We start from the raw sequence: 25,447 nt of genomic DNA, 5'->3' as shown, positions 1-25,447 counted from the left end.
CTATGGTTCCTACGCAGGTTCCTTGCTTGTGCTGGTGAGGTTTGCAGAAAGGCCTTTCGTGCCCCTCTTTACCTGGTTAAACTGCCTTGCATCTTCTTTAGTTATCTTTAAAATAACTAAAATAGTTATTTTAGTTAAAAACGGCAAGAAAGTATAACTCTTAACCCCTTCTTAAAAGCACCTATGAAAACAGAGTAAAAATGAAATCCCTCAGCTGTCCAAGGTGACTGACTGCTGCGTGCTACGATCTAGGGTTAGTGGAGCGAGAAAAGCAGCTGGAGGCATCCCACACTCAGCTGTGAAGCAGAGTCACCCCTTCCATTGGGGAGTGAGCAGAGAGACGCAGCTCCTCTTCCACGTCCTGATGACTGCCGCTGCTTTGGAGTTCCTCGAGATGATGAGGACACTTGCGGGCACTGCCCATTCTCATACATGCCTTGGGAAATTGCAGATCCTGAAAATCAAAGGCAGGTGCAGGAGGATCTGGGTGCGTTAGTGATAAATTGTGTCCTGGAAGGTGATGCTCTATGTGGGGGGGTGGAGGGGAATACAAGCAGTGTGGACAAGATTTGGAAGTAAGGCTGCTCAAGACAGATGATTTACAGTATCAATGAACTAGAAAAGGAAAACCTACTAGTATATCAGGAGAATGTTATCAATTATGATATGTCCATAGCATGTAATGTTACATAGCTTTTGATCTTGTTTTTGATCTGCCTTTGAAGACTGGTGTGGGCAAATTTAAGATTGTGGTGATTATCAAATCAAAGCAGTACATAAACACATATAGTTCATATTTTTATGAAAAATATATCCATATATTGAAAAGAAACCGAGCCGCAGAGACAAAAAGGTGGACCCCACTTTGATGCAATAATTGATAAAATTTATTACGCCTGCAGAGGGCTGGATACCTCAAAGGGCATGCAGCCACGAATAGTGGGTGAGAAATCCTTTTATACTGTTATTCTGCATAATAGGCAAGCTAGCGCAATACAGAAGCCAATCACAGTGGTTAGAGCAGGGTCGCAAGGTGAGGGGTATTGATTCATAAGTCACAGGATACATCACAAACACATTACTTCGTCATCATAAGATGGGGTATATCATAAAGGGTTACACAATTCAGGGTGGGGGTACATGCTAACTTAAGGTACATTAACTCACAATTCATCAAATAAAGGATGCAAACAAGTATTGGGTAAGTTTCCAAGAACAACTGGGCCTGAAACCAACTTGAGCCTTTTTCACCCAGGTCTCCTCACTCCTCCCTCCCTCCCTTCTTATCGTCAAGCTTCTTCCCAGAACTTAACTTCTCCTCCCTTGTGGGGGCTGAGGCTAAAAGGCTTAAGAGAAATTCTTTTTTCAAGTATGTGGGGTTTGTTGCATTTCTTACTAGTCCTGGGGGTTAGGGGCTGGGGACTTAGTTATTACAATATATTCATTCAGAGAGACCAAGAGAAAAAGACAAGAGGGGAATGTACTGAAAGATTAGAGCTTAAGCCTGATCAATAGATTTAAAGATAGATTGGGATTGTAACCTGTCTATTTGTCAGATTTTCTCTAATGGAAATGTATTATTTTAGTAGTCAGAAAAAACAGAAATAAACCCAATTATAAAGATTTTTTTTTTTTTTTGAGAAAGAGTCTCACTCTGTTTTCCCAGGCTACAGTGGTATGGCATCAGCCCTGCTCACAGCAACCTCAAACTCCTGTGCTTAAGTGATCCTCCTGCCTCAGCCTTCTGAGTAGATGGGACTACCGGCGTTTAGCTTGGTTACTTTTTCTATTTTAGCAGGGATGGGATCTTGTTCTTGCTCAGGCTTATCTCAAACTCCTGAGGTCAGGGGATCCTTCCTCTTCAACCTCCCAGAGTGCTAGAATTACAGGTGAGAGCCACCGCACCTGGTCTAATTTGTAGAGATTTTTTGCAGTTTTTTTTTTTGGTCGGGGGCTGGGTTTGAACCTGCCACCTCCAGCATATGCCCTACTTCTTTGAGCCACAGGCACCGCCCAATTTGTAGAGATTTTTAAAGACTTAGTTCAGACATCTCCCTGAAGCCCCAAATTGGGTGAAGTACCCCTCTTTTTTATTGCCATAAAATTTTTTACAACTGTCTTAATAGTGATCGTTAAAAAATTAGATAATAAATCTATAAGAACTAGGACTCAATGAACACATACATCTTTGTAACCCAAAGTCTAAAACTAATAAATGTGTTTTGAATTAAGTTGTAGTAAACTGCAAGGTTTTTATACTAAATTCAAAAGATGGATGCCAAGATGGAAATTTACTCTGAGTCCTTAAAGGATGCCTTGGGTAACTTTGAACTTATGGAAGCCATTTCTCAATTCTTTAGGTATTTACTTAGTCAGGCTGAGCTAATATATATGCAAGCATTTTTGGAAAAAATAAACCTTTCTGTGAATATAAGTTGTAATTGTTGGGTCTGAGTTAATTGAACACTATTTCAATTTGCTGAGGCATGAACTGCAAAGCCTTTACGGGCATCAAGCTGGAGAGTCACGGTTTTCCTATTACAGAACTTGGGGACTTGAATCAGGCAATGGCAATTTTCTGGGGGATCCTGCTGGTATTAAGTAGTATTCTTAGGTTAAGGGACCTTTTAGAAATTGAGCCCTGTTTTATTCTTACCTCTCCAGTTTTTGTTTTGCTTGGTCAGAGGCTGTTCATTTTTATCTGAAAATAAGATTGACAAAATGTATGTAGTTTCTACCCAGTGCAGAGAAAGTACAAGGACCATTTATCTCCTGGAGTTTCCTGTAACAAAGGTATACAAAGAATTGTTTTCTGGGAGAATTAGAGGTAAAAGCCACTTTTGTTTCTTCTCTTATCAAGTGATGAGAAGAGTAGGGACTCGGGTTTCTATTTGAGCCCCACGCTGTACTTTCAGTAGATTCAGCGAAGAAATCCAGGCAGAAGGTCACAGGTGAGCACTTTCCATTCTTGGAGGATTGTGGTTTTTTAAAAGACTTTGAAGTTAAATCAACAGTTTCAGAAGAAACTTCTTTCTTTCTTCTTTTTCTTTTTTTAAAGAAAACGTTTCTGAAAATTAGAAAAACAGAATTACGTATGTGTTATTGATAATTTGGCAATATTTCTTTCTATTTGCTACAGGACCTCACTGATCTGTTAGAAGTAAAAATTAAACTTAAAGCAGTCTGAGGTTTTTGTTTTGTTTGTAAAAAGCTTTTTACACTCTTTTTGAAGCTTTTCTTCTCTCCCTTCTTGGTTTCTAGTTTGAAGTAATTTAAGAGGGCTTCCCTCATATTTTTCTACCAACACATGAAATTCACTTTCCAGTGCCTGAAAAATAATGTCAGAAAGTTTTTCTTTTAATAGAATTGTATCTGTTGAGTTTTAATAATGTATTTTATGATAGTATTTTTGATGGAATTTATGAAGTTTTAAAAATAAGGTTTTTGAAATAATGATGATGAATTCATCACGAGGAAGCTACCTGGGGTCTTTTCTTAAATGGTAACTCAAAAAGTATCTGAATTCTTTCTGGATTTTGAGTATTGCTGTTGGAAGCTCTTAGTTGTATTAATGTGTCTCTTTTGGCATTTTAAAATCTATAATAAATTACTTAGTAAGATTATTTAGTTGGTTAAAATTTGCTTGGTAGAAGAAAAAGCAACAAAGTTTACTGGAGGCCACCTCATCTACTGGTTTCCCCCGGCCCCCTTTTCTTAGGTCTTGGTGATGACGTTTTATGGTTGGGCCGAGGCAATAGAAAATTGGCGTTCAGCAACTTTTCACTTTCTCCTTCAGCATTTTTCTTTTCCTTTCCGAGTACTCCATCCGGGCATCTTGTGTCTTTAAATTGAACTTTCTGTGTATTGGACTCTATTTTTAGTTAGATACCTGTATTAAAAAAAGAAATACTAGTATTCTGTAAGATGTGATTAACTGATAATCAATTATGCCTCTCAGGGTTATCTGGATTATTGTAGCCTTAATTCCTTAACATAATGAGATTGGTTGTGGGTGGAGTAGGATTGTGTGACAAGGTATCCTAATTGTGATGGTGATTTTTGAATTTAAAGAGAATATGTCATATTAATTAAAAACATCAGATTCTGTAATAAGAAAATTTTATCTCCCATAACCAGGCCGGTATAAAAGGTAAAAGAAATTGTAGCTGCATTCAGTCCTCTGGACTTTTATTTGCTTTCTTCATATGTTATCTGAATTTTCAGTAGAACAGTACTAGAAGTCTTTTTTGAAGGAATAGAAAATACATCTTTGGCTTCCTTACATACTCTCCAGGTTTTGATGGTTTTGTTAAAGACTTTTTTTTTCTTAAGACTACCAGAATATTTTCTTGATGCTGGTAATTGCATTATGAAAACATTTGGCATTGTAGTCCTGTGACATTTTCTGCAAATATTTTATGTGCTTTTTTTTTTCCCCCCCTAGATTGGTATTCTGGCTTTTATTTGCATGTAGTCAACAAAATCCCTGGCTAGATCCCACTTCTTAGTAACCGCAGATACGACACTAGTTCTTTAGTCTTTACACATTTCTCAAAACTGTTCCAGTGTAGCTTGATTTTTCGACTCTTTTCTTTGTTATAGTTCCTTTTTTGCTGCAATCCAAATGCAAATGATTTGTTACTTTGATGTAAGGTTTTAAGATTGATATAATTTGAAATGTTACCCATTACTATCTCTTTCCTTACTCTCAAAGTGTAGTTGTTTATTTTCAGTTAATTAGCAAATATTTACTGAACATATTTCACAAGAAATCGAGATAGCTGAAACATGAGAGCTGCAGGAACGTGAGAGAGCAATTTTAGCTGATATAGAAAGAATGTGCAGTATATAAATAGATCCAGCAGAGGTGGGGCAGGGAAGGCCCTGGGGTGGGGGTGGGGACTTCCCTAAAGGCTGAGGCAGCCCCGTGCCAGAGAAAGAGCATCAACTTAGGCTCAGACTTGTGGCTACCATTCAACCCAGGCATACTGGCTCTTCTGTAGTTTCTGTCTATAAAATGGAAATATAACTTGCTCATTAGAGTATTATAGTAATTTCCTAGGGCTCCCATAACAAATTATCACAAATTCAATAATATAACAGAAATACATTCTTTCACGGTTCAGGAGTTTCTTCCCGGAGTTGGCGGGAAAATCTGTTCCCTGCCCCTTCTACTTCTGGCAGCTGAGTTCCTTGGCTTGTGGTTGTTCCACTTGAATCTCTGCCTTCCTGATCATATTGCTTTTCTTCTTTGTTTAATCTTCTGCTTCTCTTTTAAAAGGATGCTTGTGATTCAATTTAGAACTCACCTGGTTAGTCCAGGATATTCTTCCCTTCTCAGTATTTTTCATGTAATGACATCTGCCAAGGCTTTGCCATATAAGGTAACATTAGGAGGTTCCAAAGATTAGGAGCTGGTATCTTTAGGGCCATTATTCAGCCTACTACAGAAATTATAAGAATTAAGTACAAAAGCGAAACAGCAGAGATGTAGAGATATAACATACAGAGGTATAACTTCCTTTATTCTGTAACTTGAATTACTCTAAGTCTTCTGCCTTCTTTGCTTGCTGTCAGGGTTGTTTTTCAATTGTTGGGGTAAATAATCAACTTAGTTTATAACAGTGAGTTGTACATAAGTTTAAAGTGTTCTTAGTTGAAGGGTCAGACCTAACTTTACTCTTCCAGCACTATGGTGGAAGATTTATGTCCCATGAGGGGTATTTGTCTCTTACCCCACTATCTTTTCATTTTCTGGAAAATCTTATTTCCTTCAGACTGACTACCTGTATCATAAAGCCCCTTGGGTTCATGGCCTTCTGTTAGCTTTTCTCTCTTCCTCCTTGAGAACCAGGTACTACAGTTCTCTTGCCTGGTACTGGGATGCCATAGACTTGAGACTGTGCTCAGCTGTTGTTTCTTCATCATGCTAGGTGTAGGTCTTCTGCTTGAGGTTCAAGGTTTCCTAAGGCTGAGCTCTGGGTTGGGCCACACACTGCCATTAAATTTACGAGGGGGTCTTACTACTCTGACGGGTTCCAGTTTAGTATAGCACATGGGGCTCCTGGGGACCCACACTATCTAGCTCTCTGGCAGTCCCTCCTTCATCAGTTTCTTCTACTCACCCCTCAATTCTGCCTCCTTTCCCAGAAGGCAGAGGCTGGATGCATAGAAGAGTCAGTGGAAGATTGGCTAGGCATGCTTCTCCTTCAGCAGTATAACTGCTAAAGATTGATAAAGTCTACTTTGAAGCTCAAAAACCCAGAAGAGGCCTCCTTGTCATTTTTTCTGTCTGTATAGTATATCACAAAAGCAGAACATATGTTGGATCTTGACTGGTAGGGGAAGGTAATGGGTACATAGAAACACAGGTTGGCAAAGCAAACAAGTGAGCATCTTGATTAAACACCTTGGAATTTTCTCCTAGTGCAGTTGCAAAGAATACAGGTAGCATGCTCAGCACAGATTATATTTGATAATGTGCCCCTGTGTTTCATTATCTTGAAAATGCCAGCTGGGTTTATGTTGGGAAGCAGACAGAAGAAAGGACAGAAGGCTGTTAGGGAGGCCCATTCCCACTTGGTGTCTCAGTCGTCACTGGATCTGCCCCCAACTTGCTTCTCTTACCGTCTTCCTAGCTCATTAATGGTGACATTGTCCCTCCACATGTGAGGCTGAGATCCTTGTTGTCTTGCTTTGAACATGTTCTTTTTCACTCCATATCCAGTTTTCCAGCATATCCTACTGGCTCTACCTGTAAGATAGACCCAATTTCTGCCATTGTTTTTTAGTTTAAATTTAAATTTTTTATTTATTTATTTTTTGAGTCAAATACTATCACAAAGATTAATCCATGATAATGGGGTCAATTCACCAGAAGACGTGTAAACATATATGCATCCAACTTCAGAGCACCTAAATACATCAATAAAACTGAAGGAAGAAATGGTAATTCAATGCTAGTTGTCAATGCTATTCAATGCTATTATCTGTTCCCATGCTCATTCGAGCCATATCGTCTCTCCTGGTGTTAGTTGCAGTAGCCTACCAAATGTTCTTTCTACTTTCAGGCCTTAAGTCTTTAAAAAACATCAGTTTCCTACTCCACAGTGAATGTGAGCCCATGAAATCTTGTTAGTTTGTGTTATTTCTGTGTCTAAAACATTTAGCCTTCTCTTCGACTGAGGGGAAAAGCTAAGTCCTTGCTATGGATGGCAACACTTCCCCCACCCACTCATCTCATCACTATCACTCCTTCAACCTCTTCTTCTGGTGTAAAGAGCTCACTCAGCTTTGCTCAAGTTAACCTTGCTGTGTTTCAAACACACCGACCTTTCTCTGCCTTGAGGGCTTTGCTCCTGCTCTTCTAAATAGCTCGTTGGGTTATGGGGTCATGTCCTCTTTTCCTTTGGGGCTTGGTTCAAATCTTACCTTCTTTTTTGTTGTTGCTTTTGTTTTATTTCAGATTAATATGAGGGTACAAACAATCAGGTTATAATGTTTGTATTTAGGTAAAGTCCCTGTTGTAGCTGTGTCCTTCACCCAGGAGGTGTGCCATATACTCTGATATTGTGCCCATTATGGACCTTCCCTTCTTGAGGACACCTTCCTGACAAGCTGTTGGAAATAGGTTCCTTTCCCCTATGTCCTCGTTGCGTTCTCTCTCTTCCTGGCTTTATTTGTCCCTGTAGGGTTTGTCACCACTTTTTAAAAAAGATTTCTATTTTATTTATTGTCTTCAGCTTCCCAGTAGAATGAAAGCTCCGTGAAGGCAGTTGTGTCTTCACTGTCTTGTCTACTACAAAATTTCTACTCTTAAGTTGAGCTCTTGACATGTTGTAGATCTTCCATAAATATTTATTGAATGCCAGGTTACATGGATTTATCTCAGAACAAACAGAAGTAGATAAGTAGGTTTACATCATACACGCGTTTTAGGAGGTTTCCTATACCAGTGTTCAGGTTGAGTGGGAAGAATGGGAAAGTAGATGTTTAGAGATTAGTTAAGAGATTGTACAAGAAGAGGAAAAGGTCTAAACTGAGTTGGTAACCATGGAGCCTGGTGAGGGGGTTGTTGGATGTGTGAGACACTCCTGCTAACTGGGGATATCAGGGGTAGAGGAGTAGAGGATATTGGAGAGAGGGTAGAGAATGATGTGGAGTTTTAACTCTACATTTCTTTGAGAGAATGTGGTAAAAAATGAGGGCAACATTAATGGAGATAGGAGAATTTAGGAAGAAAAAGGCTATTGAGAGGAAAAAAGGAAATTGACTTTGTTTTGAGTTTTTAAAGAAAATTTTGGCAAAATATACATAACAAAATTTACTATTTTACTGTTTTTATATGTATCTTTCAATGGCATTATATGGATTCACCTGGTTGTATAACCAATCGTGACCTTCCATCTATCTCTAGAACATTTTTATTTTTCCAGACTGAAACTCTGTACTAATTAAACAATAACTCCTTATTCCCCTCTCCCCCCAGCCCTTGGCAACCACCATTCTACTCTCTGTTGCTGTGAGTTTGCCTATTCTAGGTGCCTCGTATGAGTGGGATTGTACGGTATTTGCCATTATGTGTCTGCCTTATTTTACTTGGTGTAGTGTCCTCAAGTTTCATCCCTGCTGTAGCACATGTCAGAATCTCCGTCCTTTTTAAAGCTGAACATTCTGTTGTATGTACTGTATAAAGCACATTTGATTCTCTTTCCATCCATTGATGGACATTATGTTTTCACCTTTTGGCTATTGTAGATGCTGCTGCTACATCTTTGGTGTACAAATATCTGCTCAATCCTGCTTTAGCTTCCTTTCGGTGGATAACCAGAAGTGGAGTTGTTGGATCATATAGTATTTCCATGTTTAATATTCTGAGGAACTGCTATATTGACTTTGGCTTTGGATTAACTGTGTTTCAGGTGGAGAGCCTGTTAGAATGGGAGCATGGGGGAGAGCAATGGTAGCCAGACATTTCACTTCAAGGAACCTGACAGATGCGATAGTTGAAGAGAGGAGAGTGAATTCATTTGGAGAGGGAGAAGAAAAGAGTTGAAGCCAGGCTTGAATCAAAGGGGGGAGCAGGAGCTAGGGGAGCTAGTCAATGAGATAGAAAAAGAGCTAACAGAGTCAGGAATGGAACCCGAATGTTGATACCCACTTAGCTCAAACTCATCCATATTCATTGAGCACTCTTAGGAGAACTCCCTTTCAGATGAATCAGCTTCTATTTAAGTATGACATTACTCTCAAGGGTTCGGGTGTTGTAGGTCACAGATCACTACCGAGTGTTGAATTTCTGAAGCACAGATACTTTTCAAAAAGGTCCTAGAAACACTGAAAAAGCAGAGAATTTTTATATTCCGTATTGGGTTATTCTCCATTTCCTGCTTTGCATTGGTAATTTCACAGTCCCTTTTTCCCCTTCAACCTTTAATTGAAGTATGACTTCCATTAAAAGTGTACGAAATGTATATGGACAGCTTGATGAATTCTCTGATATTTTATGTACCTGAGTTACCAACCCCTAGATTAAGGAATAGAATGTTGTGCTCACCCCAGTGATTTCCTTCCTGCCCCCGCTTATTCAGTATCCCCATTATCCTCATTTCTAGCCCCATAGCTTAATCTTCCCTGTTAGGAACCTTGTGTAAACACAATCATGCATTATGTGCTGTTTGTGTCTGACTTACTGTTTGCGAAATTTCCATACTGTAGTGGGTTGTTGTAGTATATATTTCACTGGGTGCTTTCACACAATTTATTCATTCATTTTCATGTCAATAGGGAATTTTCAGTTTGGGACTATGATGTAGAGTAGTAATGCAATGAACATCATTGAAGTTTCTTACTAAAAAGGGAATTGTGCATGCTATGTTCACCCCTGTAAAGTTACTAGTTCTTACTTCATTTAAGTGCCTTTTCTACTAAGTGCCTTCCCACCCTACCTAATTATCTTCATTGTTAATACAAACTATATTTTCTTTCATATTAGTTTTGAAAGCATGAAGTGCCTCAAGGAATTGGGTTTCTTAAAAAAAATATTATCTACTTGCATTAAAATTTTCCTTTCAAAGCATGTATTTTTCTCAGCTATCCAGATTATGTGTCTTAAATGCACATTGAACCTGTCAAAATTCTTCATCTGTTAATGAGGTGAATTGTTCAAGCTTGAAACAAATATTTTAATTTTGGCACCATGATGAGTTGGAGAAAAAGAATAGCTCCCGTACACTTAATGCAGATTTGTTATCAAACTTTTTATAATTTACAGAGCAATAAAAGGAAATTGAGAATGAGCCAAAGTACACTGTAATATTTCGTGTAATTTTTCTTTTCAGCTGATAGCCTGGTATAAAAATTGACATTGCTAATTCAATATTGATGATACATTTTTATCAATAAGCTATTTCATAGTCGAGCTGAAATTTGCTGTGTTGAATAAAGATACGTGATATATTTTGTATGTTTGTATGGGTATCTATGTGTGGTATATGTATGGGTCTATATTTATAATTTGTCTGTTTGTCTATGTATTTAGCTATCTGTCCACATACTCACTGAAACCCTCTTTACAGAAAGAACGATAGAAGACCATGAACTGGTGATTGAGGTGCTATCCAACTGGGGGATGGAAGAAGAAAATAAGCTATACTTTAGAAAAAATTATGCCAAATATGAATTCTTTAAAAACCCAATGGTAAGTGAAATCCCTGTGAATAGTTTTGGAAAATAAATGAACCAGGTAAATTTTATGTGAAGAAGACAGTCACTATCAATAAAATCCAGCCCTGTTTGGTAAATTGTAGGTAAAGATTCTCATCCCTTGAAATTGAACTCACATTTCTTCTTCTTCTAACAATGATTAGTCAACATGCTACATTGAAGTTCAGGTACATGGTTGAAATAATTTTTTGGCCATTTTGGGAAACTCTGAACTGAGAAGAATTTTGCTTATTTCATTTAAAAGTACTAAGAAAGCTAGTTCTGGGGGAACCATTGCTTCCTTTTTCTGCCTTTTAGAAAAGCAAAATAATTATGTATTTGATTTAGGAAATGAATTTTTATAGCTTCTCAAGAAGATTTCAAAATGTTATAGTTTAATACTTTTCACAGAATTTAGGAAATTTAAATAAGGGATTTTCTAAAGTTAAAAACAGAGTGATGAATATTGGGAGTATGGGGACCCCGCCAGAAATTTAAGACTGACGTGAATCTTGCTGTTCTAAATTACTTGTTTTCAGTGTAGTAATTTCTAAGCCAAGTAGAAATGGGATAAAGACCAGTGAATCATCTAGTAAATACTACTTTCATTATGGTTCTCTTTAAAAGAAAATAAATGCATGTTACATTCTAATGAAGACTAGGGATGTAGAGGAGTCAGAACAGCCTCTGGGCTCATTATTGTGAATTGTTTTCGTCTCTGCAGCTGTAACATATTTTTACACTTAAGTTTTAGATAATTGGATTGAAATGATCCTTTATGAAAAATATATGATACACACTATTATAGAATATTTTCAAACCCTGAAAGACCTCTTACATTCGCTTTTATTTTAACCTATTAATAGAAACATAATGGGATGATCTTTGACAAAGAAAATAAGACTTCTAATAAAAATTAAATGGAATCAGAATGCGAAGGGAAAGTGTTATCTTGTTGTGAATCTTTATTAAAAGCAAGAATTTTAAAGTTATATTTAAGAAATACTATTTAGTGCTTGTTTTTGGTTTTTACTTATTTTTTATTTGAACAAGGCTGAAAATTCATTTGGTAGACTTGGAACTGTGCTTCTCAACTGGGGAGTTGAGGGGTGATTAGATGATGTCCAGAGACATTTTCGGTTGTCCTAGCCGGGGAGCTCAGAATCCTGCTAGTGAGTCGAGGCTGGAATGATGGTAAACACCCTACAAGGCACAGGACGTCCCTACTGCACAGAATCACTAGATCAAAACGTTAGTAGAACTGCTGTTGAAAACCCTGCCCTGGAGAAAATGGAGTAGAATGTATTTTCCCAAACGTGTCTGATCACACAGTTTATCTAGGGGAAAGTGGTTACAGACAACACAGGACCCACCCAGACCTACTGAATCAGGAACTCCAGAAATAAGACTTGGGGGAATTAGTATTGTAAACAACTGCCTGTGGTAAATTTGTTGATTACAAAGCTTGGGGAAACAGTAGCTGAGGCCAGGTGCGCTGGCTAACACCTGAAATCCTGGCACTTTAGAAAGCTGAGGTAAGGAATTCCAGCCTAGGCAACATAGTGAGACCCTGTTTCTACTTAAAAAATAATAATAAGCCAGGCCTGGTGGCATACACCTGTAGTCCTATCGTCCCAGCTCCTCATGAGCTGAGGTGGGAGGTTGGCGTGGGTCCGGGAGTTCGACGTTGCAGTGAGCCTTTGTACTGCAGACTAGGTCACAGAGCAAAACCCCATTTCGGAAAAAACACTAAAACAGTAGGTGGAAAGAACTGGACTTTTAGCTCTTCATCACAGTTTTTTATGTTGTGGGCTATGACCTTGGGCATTTCATAACCTCCTTACATCTGTGAGCCCCTCAGCTTTGTACAGTGAGGGCCCATAGCCCCCTAGTACCTAGCAGAGTGGTTGCAGGACGGGGAAGAGACGTGGGAGCAGGTACATTGCCTTCTCGAAGGCAGTATTTGATAACTTCAGATTGGGCATCTTACTGCTTCCCCATCATCTGGGAATGTTTGCTAATCTCCAGACCCAACTCCAGATGTTCTCATTAAGATACCTGTCAATAGAAGCCACAGACTAGCATTTTCAAAAGCCCTTTGGGTGAATTTTAGACACACTTGGTTAAAGAGCTTTTGGTTTAGATTACTATGTTGGGCATGACTGAACCTTTTCTTGCAGGGGTTTTAGAATGATTTAACTTGTATCTTCTTGTCAGTATTTTTTTCCAGAGCACATGGTATCTTTTGCAACTGAAACAAATGGTGAAATATCCCCCACACAGATTTTGCAGGTAAAGTATATTTTCATTAAAATATATAATAGAATAATAAAAGGAAATTTTGAGGTCCTTTTTTATATCTACCCAGATTTTGAAACATTATGCCTTCAGTGATTACTTTTGCAAGAGGTAAAACTAAAAAAAAAAAAAAAAGATTGGATGTAGAGTGTCCTAAATCAATACAGTTCTCTAATAATATTTTTTCTCTCAGTTTTGGCCTATTGTCAAAGGATTTTAAACACTTAAAATTGTGTATATTGAAAGAAACTTGTAGAGTTTTGTTCTGTGATGTGTGAAAAGATCAGTATTTTGAAAAAAAATCAAAATTCCCAATAAAATAATTCATTTTACCAATAGATACTCAATATTAACTTTCATAATACCCTCAATCATACTTGTAATCAAATAATTACCAATTAAATGAAAGGAGAAGAAAGATAGAATGTGTCTTTTTCATACAGTAATATTTGTCATAGAGTAGCTGTGATAGAAATCCTTGCATAGACTTATGAAATGTTCTTAGCTGAATTAAGAGTACTATTTACCTAATAAAAAATCTCCTTAGTTTTATGTCTACTGGGCTCATTTTTCTCAACAGTCAGTGGCTTGAAATGGTTATTTTCTAAGACATTGCCATTATAGTAAATGGACAGTTTTAGTTAAATTTTTTTTAATTTCTGAAAGTAATAGATTTTATATCAAAAACACTACAGTTTTTCATAGCTCAGTGTTCAGCAAGGCCTTTATAGAGGTTGCTGTTGGAGCTGAGCCCCAGGCATTCCAAGTCCTGTCTGTATTCTCTGATCTTTAATGAAGACAACTTAGAGTGTTTCCAGTACAGCTATGACTTTGTATAGATTATGTAGGTATATCAATCATAGATTAAGTTTTGGAGGGCTTTTTAATAGGTTGTATTACATGTCTGTGCTTCATAATATTTTGGGAAAATGATTAGTCCCAAGAGTTTTTTTTTTTTAAAGCTGCTTCTGTGCTGCTGGGTTTCACAGAGACACCCGTCAGAAAATTCGGGTAAATGGCAGCGGCAGCTGTGCCCCCGGACCCCCAGCTCTCAGCCCTCTCACTGCTGCGCCACCATGCTACTACATAGCGGTGGGATGGAGGTTTTCTCCCACCTCCTTTCCCGAGTCCTCCTGTAACATAGTTATATTGCTTTAATGTTAAATTATAAAAATAAGAAAAATCATAGGCTTTGGAATCAGATAGTCCTGTGTGTGCTGCTGACCTCTTCTCTCCACTGAGGCAATGTTTCCACTTTTTAAAAGGTTTCTTCTTTTTCTAGTGTGACCTCCATGACTCCCTTTTTAAAATTTAATTGGTTTGGTTTAATAACTTGGAAAGCACTCAAACTAAAAAACCTACTTGCCTGTTTTGCATGTCAATTAATTATTATCTGTGGCTCATTAAATTAAGAATTTTTTCGTAATTTATTTAAAAACATAAATATCTACTCTCAGCCTTAGTAGCCTTTTAAAATGTTACATTGTTTTAATGAATAATTTCTCTTACTTTCGGTTTTTCCATTTGTTTGTTCATAGAGATTTCTGTTTTCTTCTTTTAATGAGACACTAATGCTTTTCCACTGTCTTATTAAGGATGCAGAGCACAGCCACCCTGATAGCATCCCTTTCATTTTCATTTTCTTGACCAACACATGCCCACTGTCTTAGTTAATTATTATTGTGTAACAAACTATTCCATATTTTCATGGCTTAAAGTGGCCACTCACATTTTCCCAGCAGTTCTGCTGGGCAGGAATTTGGGAAGAGTTTAGCTGCGTGGGGCATCTCTGAGGCACACTGGCTCATTGGGTGGGCACACAGGATCCTCTTCTGAGACGTGTTTTTCCCTGTTCCCTGTGCCTTGATACTGATGTTGCCTCTTTCTCTGTCTCTCCACATTGTGTGTCATCCTCCAGGGCTTTTTCAGGTGCATTGAGCTCCTTACCCATTGTGGTTTCAGGGTAGCCACGTTTCTTGACAACTGGTTTTCAAGAGTCAAGTGGTAGGGCTGGGCTCAGTGGCTCACACCTGTAATCCTAGCATTCTGGGAGGCCAAGGGAGGTGGATTGCCTGACCTCAGGAGTTGGAGACCAGCCTGAGCAAGAGCCAGATGCTATCTCTAAAAATAGCCAGGTGCAGAGGCGGGAGCCTGTAGTCCCACCTACTTGGGAGGCTGAGGCAGTGTGGAATCACTAGATTCTAAGAGTTTGAGGTTGCTTTGAGTTATGATGCCACAGCACTCTACTGAGAGTGACAAAGTGAGATTCTGTCTCAAAAATAAATTCAATAAATAAAAGAGTAAAGTGGCAGAAGGCACCAGGCTAGTTAAGGACTACACCTAGAACTGGCCGAGTGTCACTTTCACATGTTGTATTGGTTAAGACGGTGAGAGGCTTGCCTAGATTCAGAAAGGTGGAGAAACAGATTCTACCTCTTTACAGTTCAGGGGCAAGATAACATTGCAGCAAAGCATGTGGGATGGAAGCTGCTGGAAAACATGACCTACCATACCCACCCACAACTGAGAACCACAGATGATGACAAAGAAGGGATTGTTTGCTTTACGCACACCAAGGTGAACTTGGCTCAGCTTCCAACTTCACAACTGAAGTCGGGATTTCAGTCCTACTTAACCTGGATACCATAAGGAAGTTGATGTTAAACCTGTAATCTCAGGGAACCGTGGAAAAGGATGGAAATATGTTAGGACTTAACTCTATAGATGATGCCCAGTTTTTAGAATAGACAGTCAAATGGCTTATAATTTTGGCATTTGGTTAAGTATTGGTCACTTAGACTATATATTTTGTGAACATATTTTTATGTTTAACCTATCACAGATTATTTAAAGACTGATTTATTTTCCGTTGTACATATATTATAATTTCTGTAATGGTACATAAGTGGTGTTGATGCTGTTTGATTTTACACGTGTATGTTTGAAATCTTAATATAATTAGCATAAAGCTTCAATATCATTGATTCAATAATGGTGTGAGAGTATCTAATTCTTCTAGATGTTTCTGAGCTCAAGCACATATCCTGAAATTCATGGCTTCTTACACGCAAAAGAACAGGGAAAGAAGTCTTGGAAAAAAATTTACTTCCTTCTAAGAAGATCTGGATTATATTTTTCTACTAAAGGGACATCAAAGGTAAATTGAAGCGTCAGTGATAATGTATGATACATTAGCTGCAAGTTAAAACGTGCTTTACGGGGGTGTAGTTATGACTTCCTTACATGCTGTCGAGTGCTGGTCTTCTTTCGGATACTAAACATACGCCGTAATCTGTTGAAACACTAACTATTCAGCCTTATTGCACACTAGTTTGAACATACATACTTGATGGACTCTGCATGCTCTTGTCTCTGTACCACACATATTACTTACTTTTCCCTACCAGGAATTTACTCTTCTTTCTTCATCTCAGGCTGCAGATTTTGAGGCCTGGTGTCATTTCTACCTTTTCGTTTTACCTCAGGTCATAAGACTGATCTTGCCTACTTTTGAGCTTCTGTTGATCAACATCAACAGAATAGTTAGCAGCACTCAGCTGAGTCCATTATTGCTCTTCATGAATTTTGTGTGTTTATTTCGTCTCTTTCTTTAGATTATAAATTCCTAGAGGAAGTTATGACGTTTTGATCAGGAATGAATGGATGTGTTCATCTGTGTGCACATATATATGTGTATATACATGTGTGTATATACACACACACCTGTGCACACGGTTACCTAGTTCTACATACACACATGTCCATATGCACATCCATATAGTTTAGAATATACTGTGTATTCCAGGCTGCAGCACTACGCAGGCTTTGTTTCTCTGTGTCTAGTCTATTCATTAGGCCATAGTTTGCAGTTTAAACGTGTTATCATGTTATGCAATGCATTGATACCTCTCAAATAAAAATACTTTTGTGAGTTTTTAGGAGGTTACTGTTATTCTATTTTGAGCGTCTATTGTCAATGATAATGCTGTTGCTTCTTTATGGGTAACTGTCATTTCTCTCTAGTTATTTTTCAAATCTTCTTATCATCATTAGTGTGCAGCAATTTCCCTGCCATATTTCTGGGTGTGTTGAAATACAGTCTGTTTGCTTTTGCGTGAATGTCAGCACACACATTCCGTCTGTAAACTCATATTTTTCTTTTATACTACAAATGTTCACCCATTATTGATTTGTTTCTTTCCCATTTTCATTATTTCATCTTTTAAGTTTTCAGTAGGATTCCTCTTCTGAGTAGTCATGGCTACAGGTGTCCCTTGGTTTGACTAACTTGAACCTTTGCCTTTGTCTTCACGTAGTCTTTCTTCTTTCTCTCTGTGTGTCTCTTAGAAGGACACTCTTCATTGGGTTAAAGGCTCACCTGGATAATCTGGGATAATATCATCTTGAGATCCTAAATTATATCTGCAGTGACCCTTTTTCTGAATAAGGTTATATTCAAGGTGCCCAGGGTAGTGCTTGTACATATCTTTGGGGCAGATTCCATTCAGCCTACAACATTGACAAATTTTGAACAAGGGAGTGAAATGATCCAAAGAGTGTCTTAAGATTAGCGTGGCCACAGGGAGCTTAAAATACCAAAGAGAGAAAGAAAAAGAGATTGAGGGGAAGAGAGCAAGGGAGGCAGAGAGAAAATGTGGGGGAAAGAGAGGGAAGAAAGAGGGAGAGACAAAGGGAGAGGAAGAGAAAGAAAGTGAGGAAGGGAAGGAGGGAGAGACCTTGATTAGTGGCACAAGCGCTTATTAGATGATCATTTTGGTAATCCCAGTAGAGTGATGGGTCAACCTACAATGAACAGTAGAGGAGAGAAGAGAGGAATGGCTGCAAGATTAAATGGCAGAGGGCCAGGTTTTGGTGACTCATTCATATGAGAAAAGACAGAACAATTAAAAATGTTCTTAGAGAAAGGTAATAGAAAATACATAGAAAATGATTATTTAAAACCCCCCAAATTAGAGGTTTGCTGGAAGGTTATTTTCTTAGAAGCCAAATAATGATCTCAGTTCTAGATATGTTGTATTCAGGATCAAGCAGTCAGATGGAAATGCCCAGAATGCAGCTGATGATGGAGACCAGATACTGGGTGATCCTAACAGGAGACTGGGAATTGCCAAGAAATGATACTTGACCCTTCCCTATCTTCCCCCCAAATGTTTGTGTGTAACGTCCTCTTTTCTCTCATATACAGTTTTTCTTTGTTGCTTATATGTGTGTATTTTCAGGCAGTATAATGCTTCATGGAATGGAGCTCCACTAACTTAGTGAGGCATCCCCTTACAGAAATCTTTTATTTTTAAGTATTTATTATTTGGCTACTAGTATTGTCATGCCCATGGATTTGACTCCTCTTTCTTCAGTATGTAAGCTAGTTTTCACGTTTTTGTCATCAATAATGTTACAATGACTATGAACCCATTTGTACTATTAAGGTTTGAGACTCCTTCTGAACCACTTTAATGACGTTACTCTTCTGCTAGAGCTCCTCATGTAGGAAGTAACATATGAAGTGTTTTTTAAACAAATGTGTGCTCAAACATCTTTTAACTTTCAATGTTAGAGAAAAATGGCTTCTAAATCTAGTAAATCATGTTTATCTCGTTCCAGTGATTCTTCACTGGAAGTTATGTTACTGTGTTCTTCACTCCTAAATTCTTTTTTCAACACTGTCTTACTAAAATCCACTGCCCGTTATGTTATATTTTTTACTTCATCCTTCATTTCCTTTCTCTCACACCCATTACCCAACAAAACAGCCATTTTCCTTCTATCTATGCGCTCATCCTTGCCATGGTCTTTGCTTTGGCTTGGCAAAATCGTAAGCATCAGACCTGTATTCTAGGCCATATGGTAGTTCTCTTAAACATGGTGTGTGACTTTGCTATTCATGAACACATAATGTTCCTCTTCTCTAGCCTGTGCCTGATGAGTTCACGATCCACAGTCTATACACAAAGATGATTTTAAGTTCCCCCCTGAGAAAAAATTGAGATACCCTTAATGATTATGACCTTGATACAAATTGTATAGATTATCTGATGTCTAATACGGCATTTCTACCTGACAAGGACATCATTTCCTGCCCTTTTCTCCGAGGAAGTCTAGAATGGTTTTACTTTCTAAAGATGGAAAGACATAAAGGCTGCATGGGAGTTAGCTAACCACTGCTGCATGCCTCGGAGATGTGGTCAGGGACTGTATTTACCGGGAAACCTCTACGGACCCTCCTCTCCGTCTCCCTTTTTTATACACATGCACACGCTTAGATTCTGCTAATCGTGCCTTTTATTCAGCCTTGTATTCTTACAGTGCCCATAAGCCTTGCTACATCTTAGGAACAAAAATCAAATCTCCATCAGGAGGAAAAGGTCTTCATGCTTTTTACTTCCTTCTCGTGTTGTTTCCCAAGCTGCCTGGCACTCACCCTGGAATGACTTAGCTACATTGCCTTCTACAGCATCAGCGGACAGGGAGGCTTTTATTCCGTCTTCATAGAAATCAGACATATTGACTAGTAACTTAGTTTCTATCAAGAAATATGGTTTTAAAAGCTATGGCAATAAGGGTACCTTTCTCCGTTCTTCTCCCTTGTCCAAGGTTGCGTCTCTTAAAACTATTTTCTTTTCTGCTTTATCCTCCAGTGGAGTTAGGAACTACAGTTACTCGGCAGATTCTAAGATTTAAGGATAGTGAGATATAGGGAAACTCTTACTTTACCTGTCATCAGAGACGGAACAGCTTACCAGCAAATGACAATGGAATGATTTTGGATTTGAATGGGGTTGTTCATTTTGCCAAAAGTTCTGTGGGGTCTTTTGGGGGTTTTCATGTGGCTTTTTTAAAGATCACGGTTTCTCAGATGTTTGCATCCAGATCACCTGGGATCTTGTTAAAGAGCAGATACGGATTCTGTGGGTCTGTGACGGGCCCTGCGACTCTGCACTTCTAACAAGCTCCCGGATGGTGCAGATGCTGCTGGTCTGAGACCGCAGTACTAGGAAGCGGTGAGGTTGTAGGGAGTAAACGCATTTTGGTCAGTTTTGATTAGACATTCAACCTCAGAATTAAGCACTTCTTCAAGTTATTAACCTAACACAGAATAAAACGACCCAGCGATTTCCCGTGACCAGCTCTAAATCTCTTGGATTTCCCAGAGAAGAAATAGCTGTTCATGGTTCCACTTGGCCTTGAAAATCAGAACCATTCCACTGCCAGCTAATTTCCCTGGGACTATCTGGACAGGCTTCCTTCTGTCTGTAAAGCGAGAGTCCTGCAGCCTGTCTGCTGCTTCCTGCGGTGTGTCCGCAGTGCAGGAATGGGAGGGATGAGCCTGCGTCTGAAGGAAGTGGAAATCATCGCCCCTTTCTCCTTTTTTCTGCTCTACCTGCTACAGCTCAAATTAACCTTCCTCCCTTTGTCAAACTATCATTATTTGAAACGTGGATGAAGAAAACATTTCCGAAAGCCTTTCTGTGCTACCTTTTCTCTCTCGCAGAGTCCTGGAAATGCTGATTAAAAAACTAGGAAGTTTAAAATAGGAGTTTATACATTTATATTATTGGAAGTTAAATTATAAACAAACTGACACTTCCCAAATGAGTTAAGATTACGTCCAGGTGCTGGTTATCTAAGGCTATGGTGACTTAGTCTTTCTTTCCTTCAGATTCGTAATATCACGCCGAAATTCTCCTTGGAATAATTTTTTTGCCCAAAGCATAAATTATGTAATAGAACGGAAATATAAAAAGAGCACAAACACATCTACCCATTTGAACAGTCAACAACATACATATTTTTTTTTCAGGAACCCCGACATTTGCAGTTCTTCAGCGAATTTGGCAATAGTGATATTTATGTGTCTCTGGCAGGCAAAAAAAAACATGGAGCGCCGACTAACTATGGATTCTGCTTTAAGGTACAGGCTTAATATTTTGATAGATGAATAAAGCAAGCCTCAGTCTTTTAGGTAAGCTTGAGTTTCTTCTAATTTCTCTGAAAAAGAAACAGCTTTCTCTTATACATCTATAGGAGAATTTTAGTGACTTTTATTTCAACAGGTGTTACCTTCAAGATATGCATTAACGATAAACAATGTGCTGTGGCCTTCTAGCCTAACAGAGCGGGGAGGTCCCGAGACCTGAAAGTGCTCTGTGCAGAAGAAGAGCAGAGTAGGACGTGCTGGGTGACTGCGATTAGATTGCTTAAGGTAATCTCGCCAGAGGCATGAATTTCTATTAAATGCTGTGAGTACCATAAAAGTTTGAAAATATCTACCTTTCAAACTGTGAAGACTCCCTATGAATCTCTGGCTATATGAGAACGAAGAAAAATAAGCACCACCAAACGTGTGTGTTGTTTTTAAAATCTCAGAGATAAACATTTGCAGAGTGGAACAACCTGATCAATTTTATCTTCAGTGCATAAAGGAAGTATTCCATTTCTAGAAACGATCTGATTTTTTTTGGTAAGAGTGTTATATACATAGCCAGGACACTTGAATGAAGTGTCTGCTATACATGACTTTGTCTGCCTTTTTAAAATGTTGCCAGCAAGCTAGCGAAACGTGTGTTTTAAAATGTGTCCAGCTAGATACCTGTTTTATGTTCCATTTAAGTGTTTTATAAATTGCTTTCTAGTTTTATAAACATGACTTAAATTACTCTACGCAGTTTACTATAAATACATATTTAAAACACTACTCTTTGTTAAGTAGAAATTGTAACTGCCGTAAGCATGATTGGGTGGTGAGCGTTTTGAAATAAGTAAGGATATTCTAAAGGTAGATGCATGTAGGAAAGAGATAAGCAGAACTGATTTATTCCAGAATCTATAAAAAAACCCACATATTTATTTCAAACCCTGTATGCCAATAAATTTAACACAACTCTAAATTTATAATTATAACAATTATCAACCCTTCCTTTTTGGGCCGCCATCTTGCTCCCTCCTCAACCATTCCTTTTTGAAGATACTGCTTTGGTAATCACTATGAGTGAAAGAAATTGCACATTTTGTCCTTGTTGTTGAACAGATACAATGCAAGGAACGTGCCTGTTCACTTCAGTCAGGATCATTGCTGCAGAAGTCAACCAAGTACATAATTTATCATTGCTGCTAAAGTTTCGGTTTAAAATGGAAACTTCAATATTTTCCAAACTACTCTTTATAATTCATGCCTGGGCGCTAACATAATTTGCCAATATACAAATTTTGTGTACTATATAATGGTGCATGTATTACCATAGGCAGATTCAGGTTATTAACAATATATGTACTAAAACTATCTTTATGATATATTTAGAAATGAAAATCAGAACAACTGGGGCCTTGTGAAGTCTTTGGGTTCTCTGGTTTCATTTAGCCTGAAGAAAGGAATGCAGTAACCTTTTTAATTGATTTGCAGCTTGTGTATTTTTCAGGTCGACTATTTTTCCTTTGGCGTTGACATTTTTACCTCTTCTGTAATCTGTTAACCTTTTACTAGCATCTGGGTTAAACGAAAGCTCAGGGTAGAGAAGGGCAGAATAATCATAACCAGAATAGTCCTACTAAACTTAGAAGAAAGTTTTATTTTGTATTTTTAAATTTTTTTAAGTTGAGGTCAAATTCACAAAAATTAACCAAACTTTTTTTTTTTTTTGAGACAGAGTCTCACTATGTCTTCCTCAGTAGAGTGCTGTGGCGTCACAGCTCACACCTCAACTCTTGGGCTTAAGTGATTCTCTTGCCTGAGCCTCCCAAGTAGCTGGGACTATAGGCACCTGCCACAATGCCCAGCTATTTTCTTGGTTGCAGTTGTTTAGCTGGCCGAGGCTAGGTTTGAACCTGCCACCTTTGGTGTATATGGCTGGTGCCATAACCACTGTGCTACAGGCACCAAGACTAACCAAAGTATTTTTGATGTGAACAATTTAGTAGTATTTAGTGAATTCAAAATATTATACACCCACCCCCTCCATCTGGTTACAAAATATTTTCATTACTTCAAAAGGAAGTTCTGTACCCATTAAACTCTTAGGCTCAGGTAACACCATCTGCATTCTCTCTCTGAATTTACCTATTCTTAATATTTCATATAAATGGAGTTAGACAATATGCGGATGTGACCTTTTGTACCTGACTTTTCCTTAGCGTTGTTTCCTGGTCCACTTATATGTATAGTAGCTTACATCAGCCTTTCCTTCTTCTGTATGGCTATATGATATTCCATGGTACATATGTTCGTGTTGGATAAATGATTTGTTTATCCATTTGCCCATTGAGGGAGATTTACACTGGGCCCACCTAGATAATCCAGGAGCCTCAGAGTCAGCTGATTAGCTACCTTATTCCCTTTTGCCTTGTAGCCTCCCGTACTCACTGTTTCCAGATTACGAAGTGAACATCTTTGGGGGACCATTATCCCACCCGCTGCTACCATGTTGTGTTCCTTGTTCATTTCAACAATAGCAGACTTTTCAGATGAGACCAGAGAGGGAGAGAGGTGTCAATGAGTGCCTTTATCCTGGAGGCAGTGGGAAAACCCAAAATGCTCTGATCCGTTTTATACTTTTCAGTATCCAGATCACGGGAAGCCAGTGCTTGGCCAGGTCTCATGGTACAGGTACATTTGTGACATTCTAGTTAGAGGGGCCTGTAGACTTCCCCTGGCAGCGTGTTGTCAGTGGGCACCTTGATTCTCCTGTCTGCCGCAGCCGGTCTCCTTGGCATTAGAAGTTTCTCTGACACCTCTGTCTGTCTCCCTCAGTTGCCTTCTGTCTTGTTCGCAGAGTTTATCATTGTACTTGGTAGAGACGACCAGGGAGATGTCAACGCTGACTGGCCCGGAGGTGCTTTCTTACTCTCATGGCAGGTTACTGACGAGATACCAGCCTCCCACCAAGAATCTGGCCACTTGTTTTATTCTTATTTCCTGTTCCTTTTCATAGACATATATAAACTCTTTATATATGAACAGATAATATGGGTTCACCCATTGATTTCTCAGTCTTTGGAGAAATTCTAGTTACATATGGAATTACAGAAAATAAGAGCTTTCGAAAATGGGAGATTTGCTCAGTGTTCCAGTTACATGCTGTCTCTCTCCCTTCCCTTCAACTATACCTCTGCTTGGTCTTCTGTAATATTTTTTGGTGCCTTATCCACCCTTCCAGAGGGCAGGGAAATGTTGAGATGACCCTACCCTTGACCAGAGTTAAATGCCTACTGAAGATCTCTCATAGCACAGAGGCAACTATTTAAACACTGCAGTACCACAGACAATACATCTTTGAAGAAAACAGGAGGTAGCAGGCTTTTCATGCAGATAAATAAAAGTCGGCCAAGCAGCATGTTCCTTGTGAAAGTGTTGGTTTGAGGTTATTTTATATTTTCCAAAATGAACTTGACGAGGAATTGAGCTCCTCTGCCTTCTTTTTAGAGTAGGCTTAGAGTTGATTTTAAATAGATTTCATTAAGTACCATTAATGTCCATCATGCCTTAAATTACAAAAATAAGGTTTAGAAGTTGGGAAATAATTGGATAAAGAAGTCAACACAGAGAATTTTAAATGACTGTGGGTTTGTATTCATGTTAAATGCAAAATCTTGAAAACAGTGACTCATAGACGCCCTCTGATTTTTTGCCTAATTACCGTTACATCCATTTTGCTGGAATTGCTTTTAAGGAAATCATATTTAGTAGAGGCACAGCTCTTTTGGAAGGTTTCAGTGGAATTTATCCTACAGGTAAGATCTGATTCCATGGTATCTAGTTCATCTCTTTTATGTAGGACCTCACATTTTTTTTAAGGACCTAACTTTTAAGTTCATTATAGTTCTACAAAATGGAGAGAATTATAGAGTATAGCTAAAAAGGAAAAGGAAAGGTGTTTATCCCGTTGCTTTCTCTTTCTTTCTCTCTTTTCTGTCCTTTCTTTTTTTCTTCCACAATCCGGCTTAGACCAAAGGTGGCAGCTTCAGAGGGGGACGCGTCTTAGACAAGTTTGATCATGGCATTCTTCGTGTTTCTCAAACTAATAGTCTAATTATACTCCAGACCTGGTTTTCACTTATGGCCTGCCACCTCCATCTGTGTGGTTTTTGTCTCCTGAAAGTGAGGACGCTGCAGTTCTTAGCTCTTACCATTTACATTGTATTTTAAAACCCTTTATTTGAAATCGCCTCGATTCACTATGACTTCGGTTTCCCTGAATTTGAAGCAAAATTTAAACATAAGAGTATTGATACAAGTATAATACAGTGTCAAGAATCTTTAATACAAGGTCATGTTTATGGCTTTACCAAAGAGATAAGGTAATTCATCAGTCGGTTATTAGAGAGTTATAGAAAATTTTATAGTGTTGCTTAGGATGTATGTAAGGTTTTCAGAATCTCTGTACCAGAAAGCACAGGCACCCTTCTCAGGGAGCTTTCTTATCATGAGGCAGGG

General features: G+C 38.5%; 1 protein-coding gene across 1 annotated transcript in view; it reads left to right on the top strand.

The window, feature by feature from the left end:
• The window catches only part of GRB14 (growth factor receptor bound protein 14), a 110,562-nt gene that overhangs the window by 75,080 nt on the left and 10,035 nt on the right, over positions 1–25,447 (top strand). Inside the window, exons 4-9 of the mRNA XM_012808449.1 lie at positions 10,578–10,699; positions 12,922–12,996; positions 16,022–16,159; positions 20,822–20,932; positions 21,128–21,223; positions 22,049–22,110. Coding sequence (XP_012663903.1) covers positions 10,578–10,699; positions 12,922–12,996; positions 16,022–16,159; positions 20,822–20,932; positions 21,128–21,223; positions 22,049–22,110 — 604 coding nt within the window. The remainder of the gene's footprint in view (positions 1–10,577; positions 10,700–12,921; positions 12,997–16,021; positions 16,160–20,821; positions 20,933–21,127; positions 21,224–22,048; positions 22,111–25,447) is intronic.

This window comes from Otolemur garnettii, unplaced genomic scaffold, assembly GCF_000181295.1.
Source record: "Otolemur garnettii isolate 467f Iridium unplaced genomic scaffold, OtoGar3 scaffold00090, whole genome shotgun sequence".
NCBI lineage: Eukaryota > Metazoa > Chordata > Mammalia > Primates > Galagidae > Otolemur > Otolemur garnettii.
This window is presented reverse-complemented; position numbering and strand designations above follow the sequence as displayed.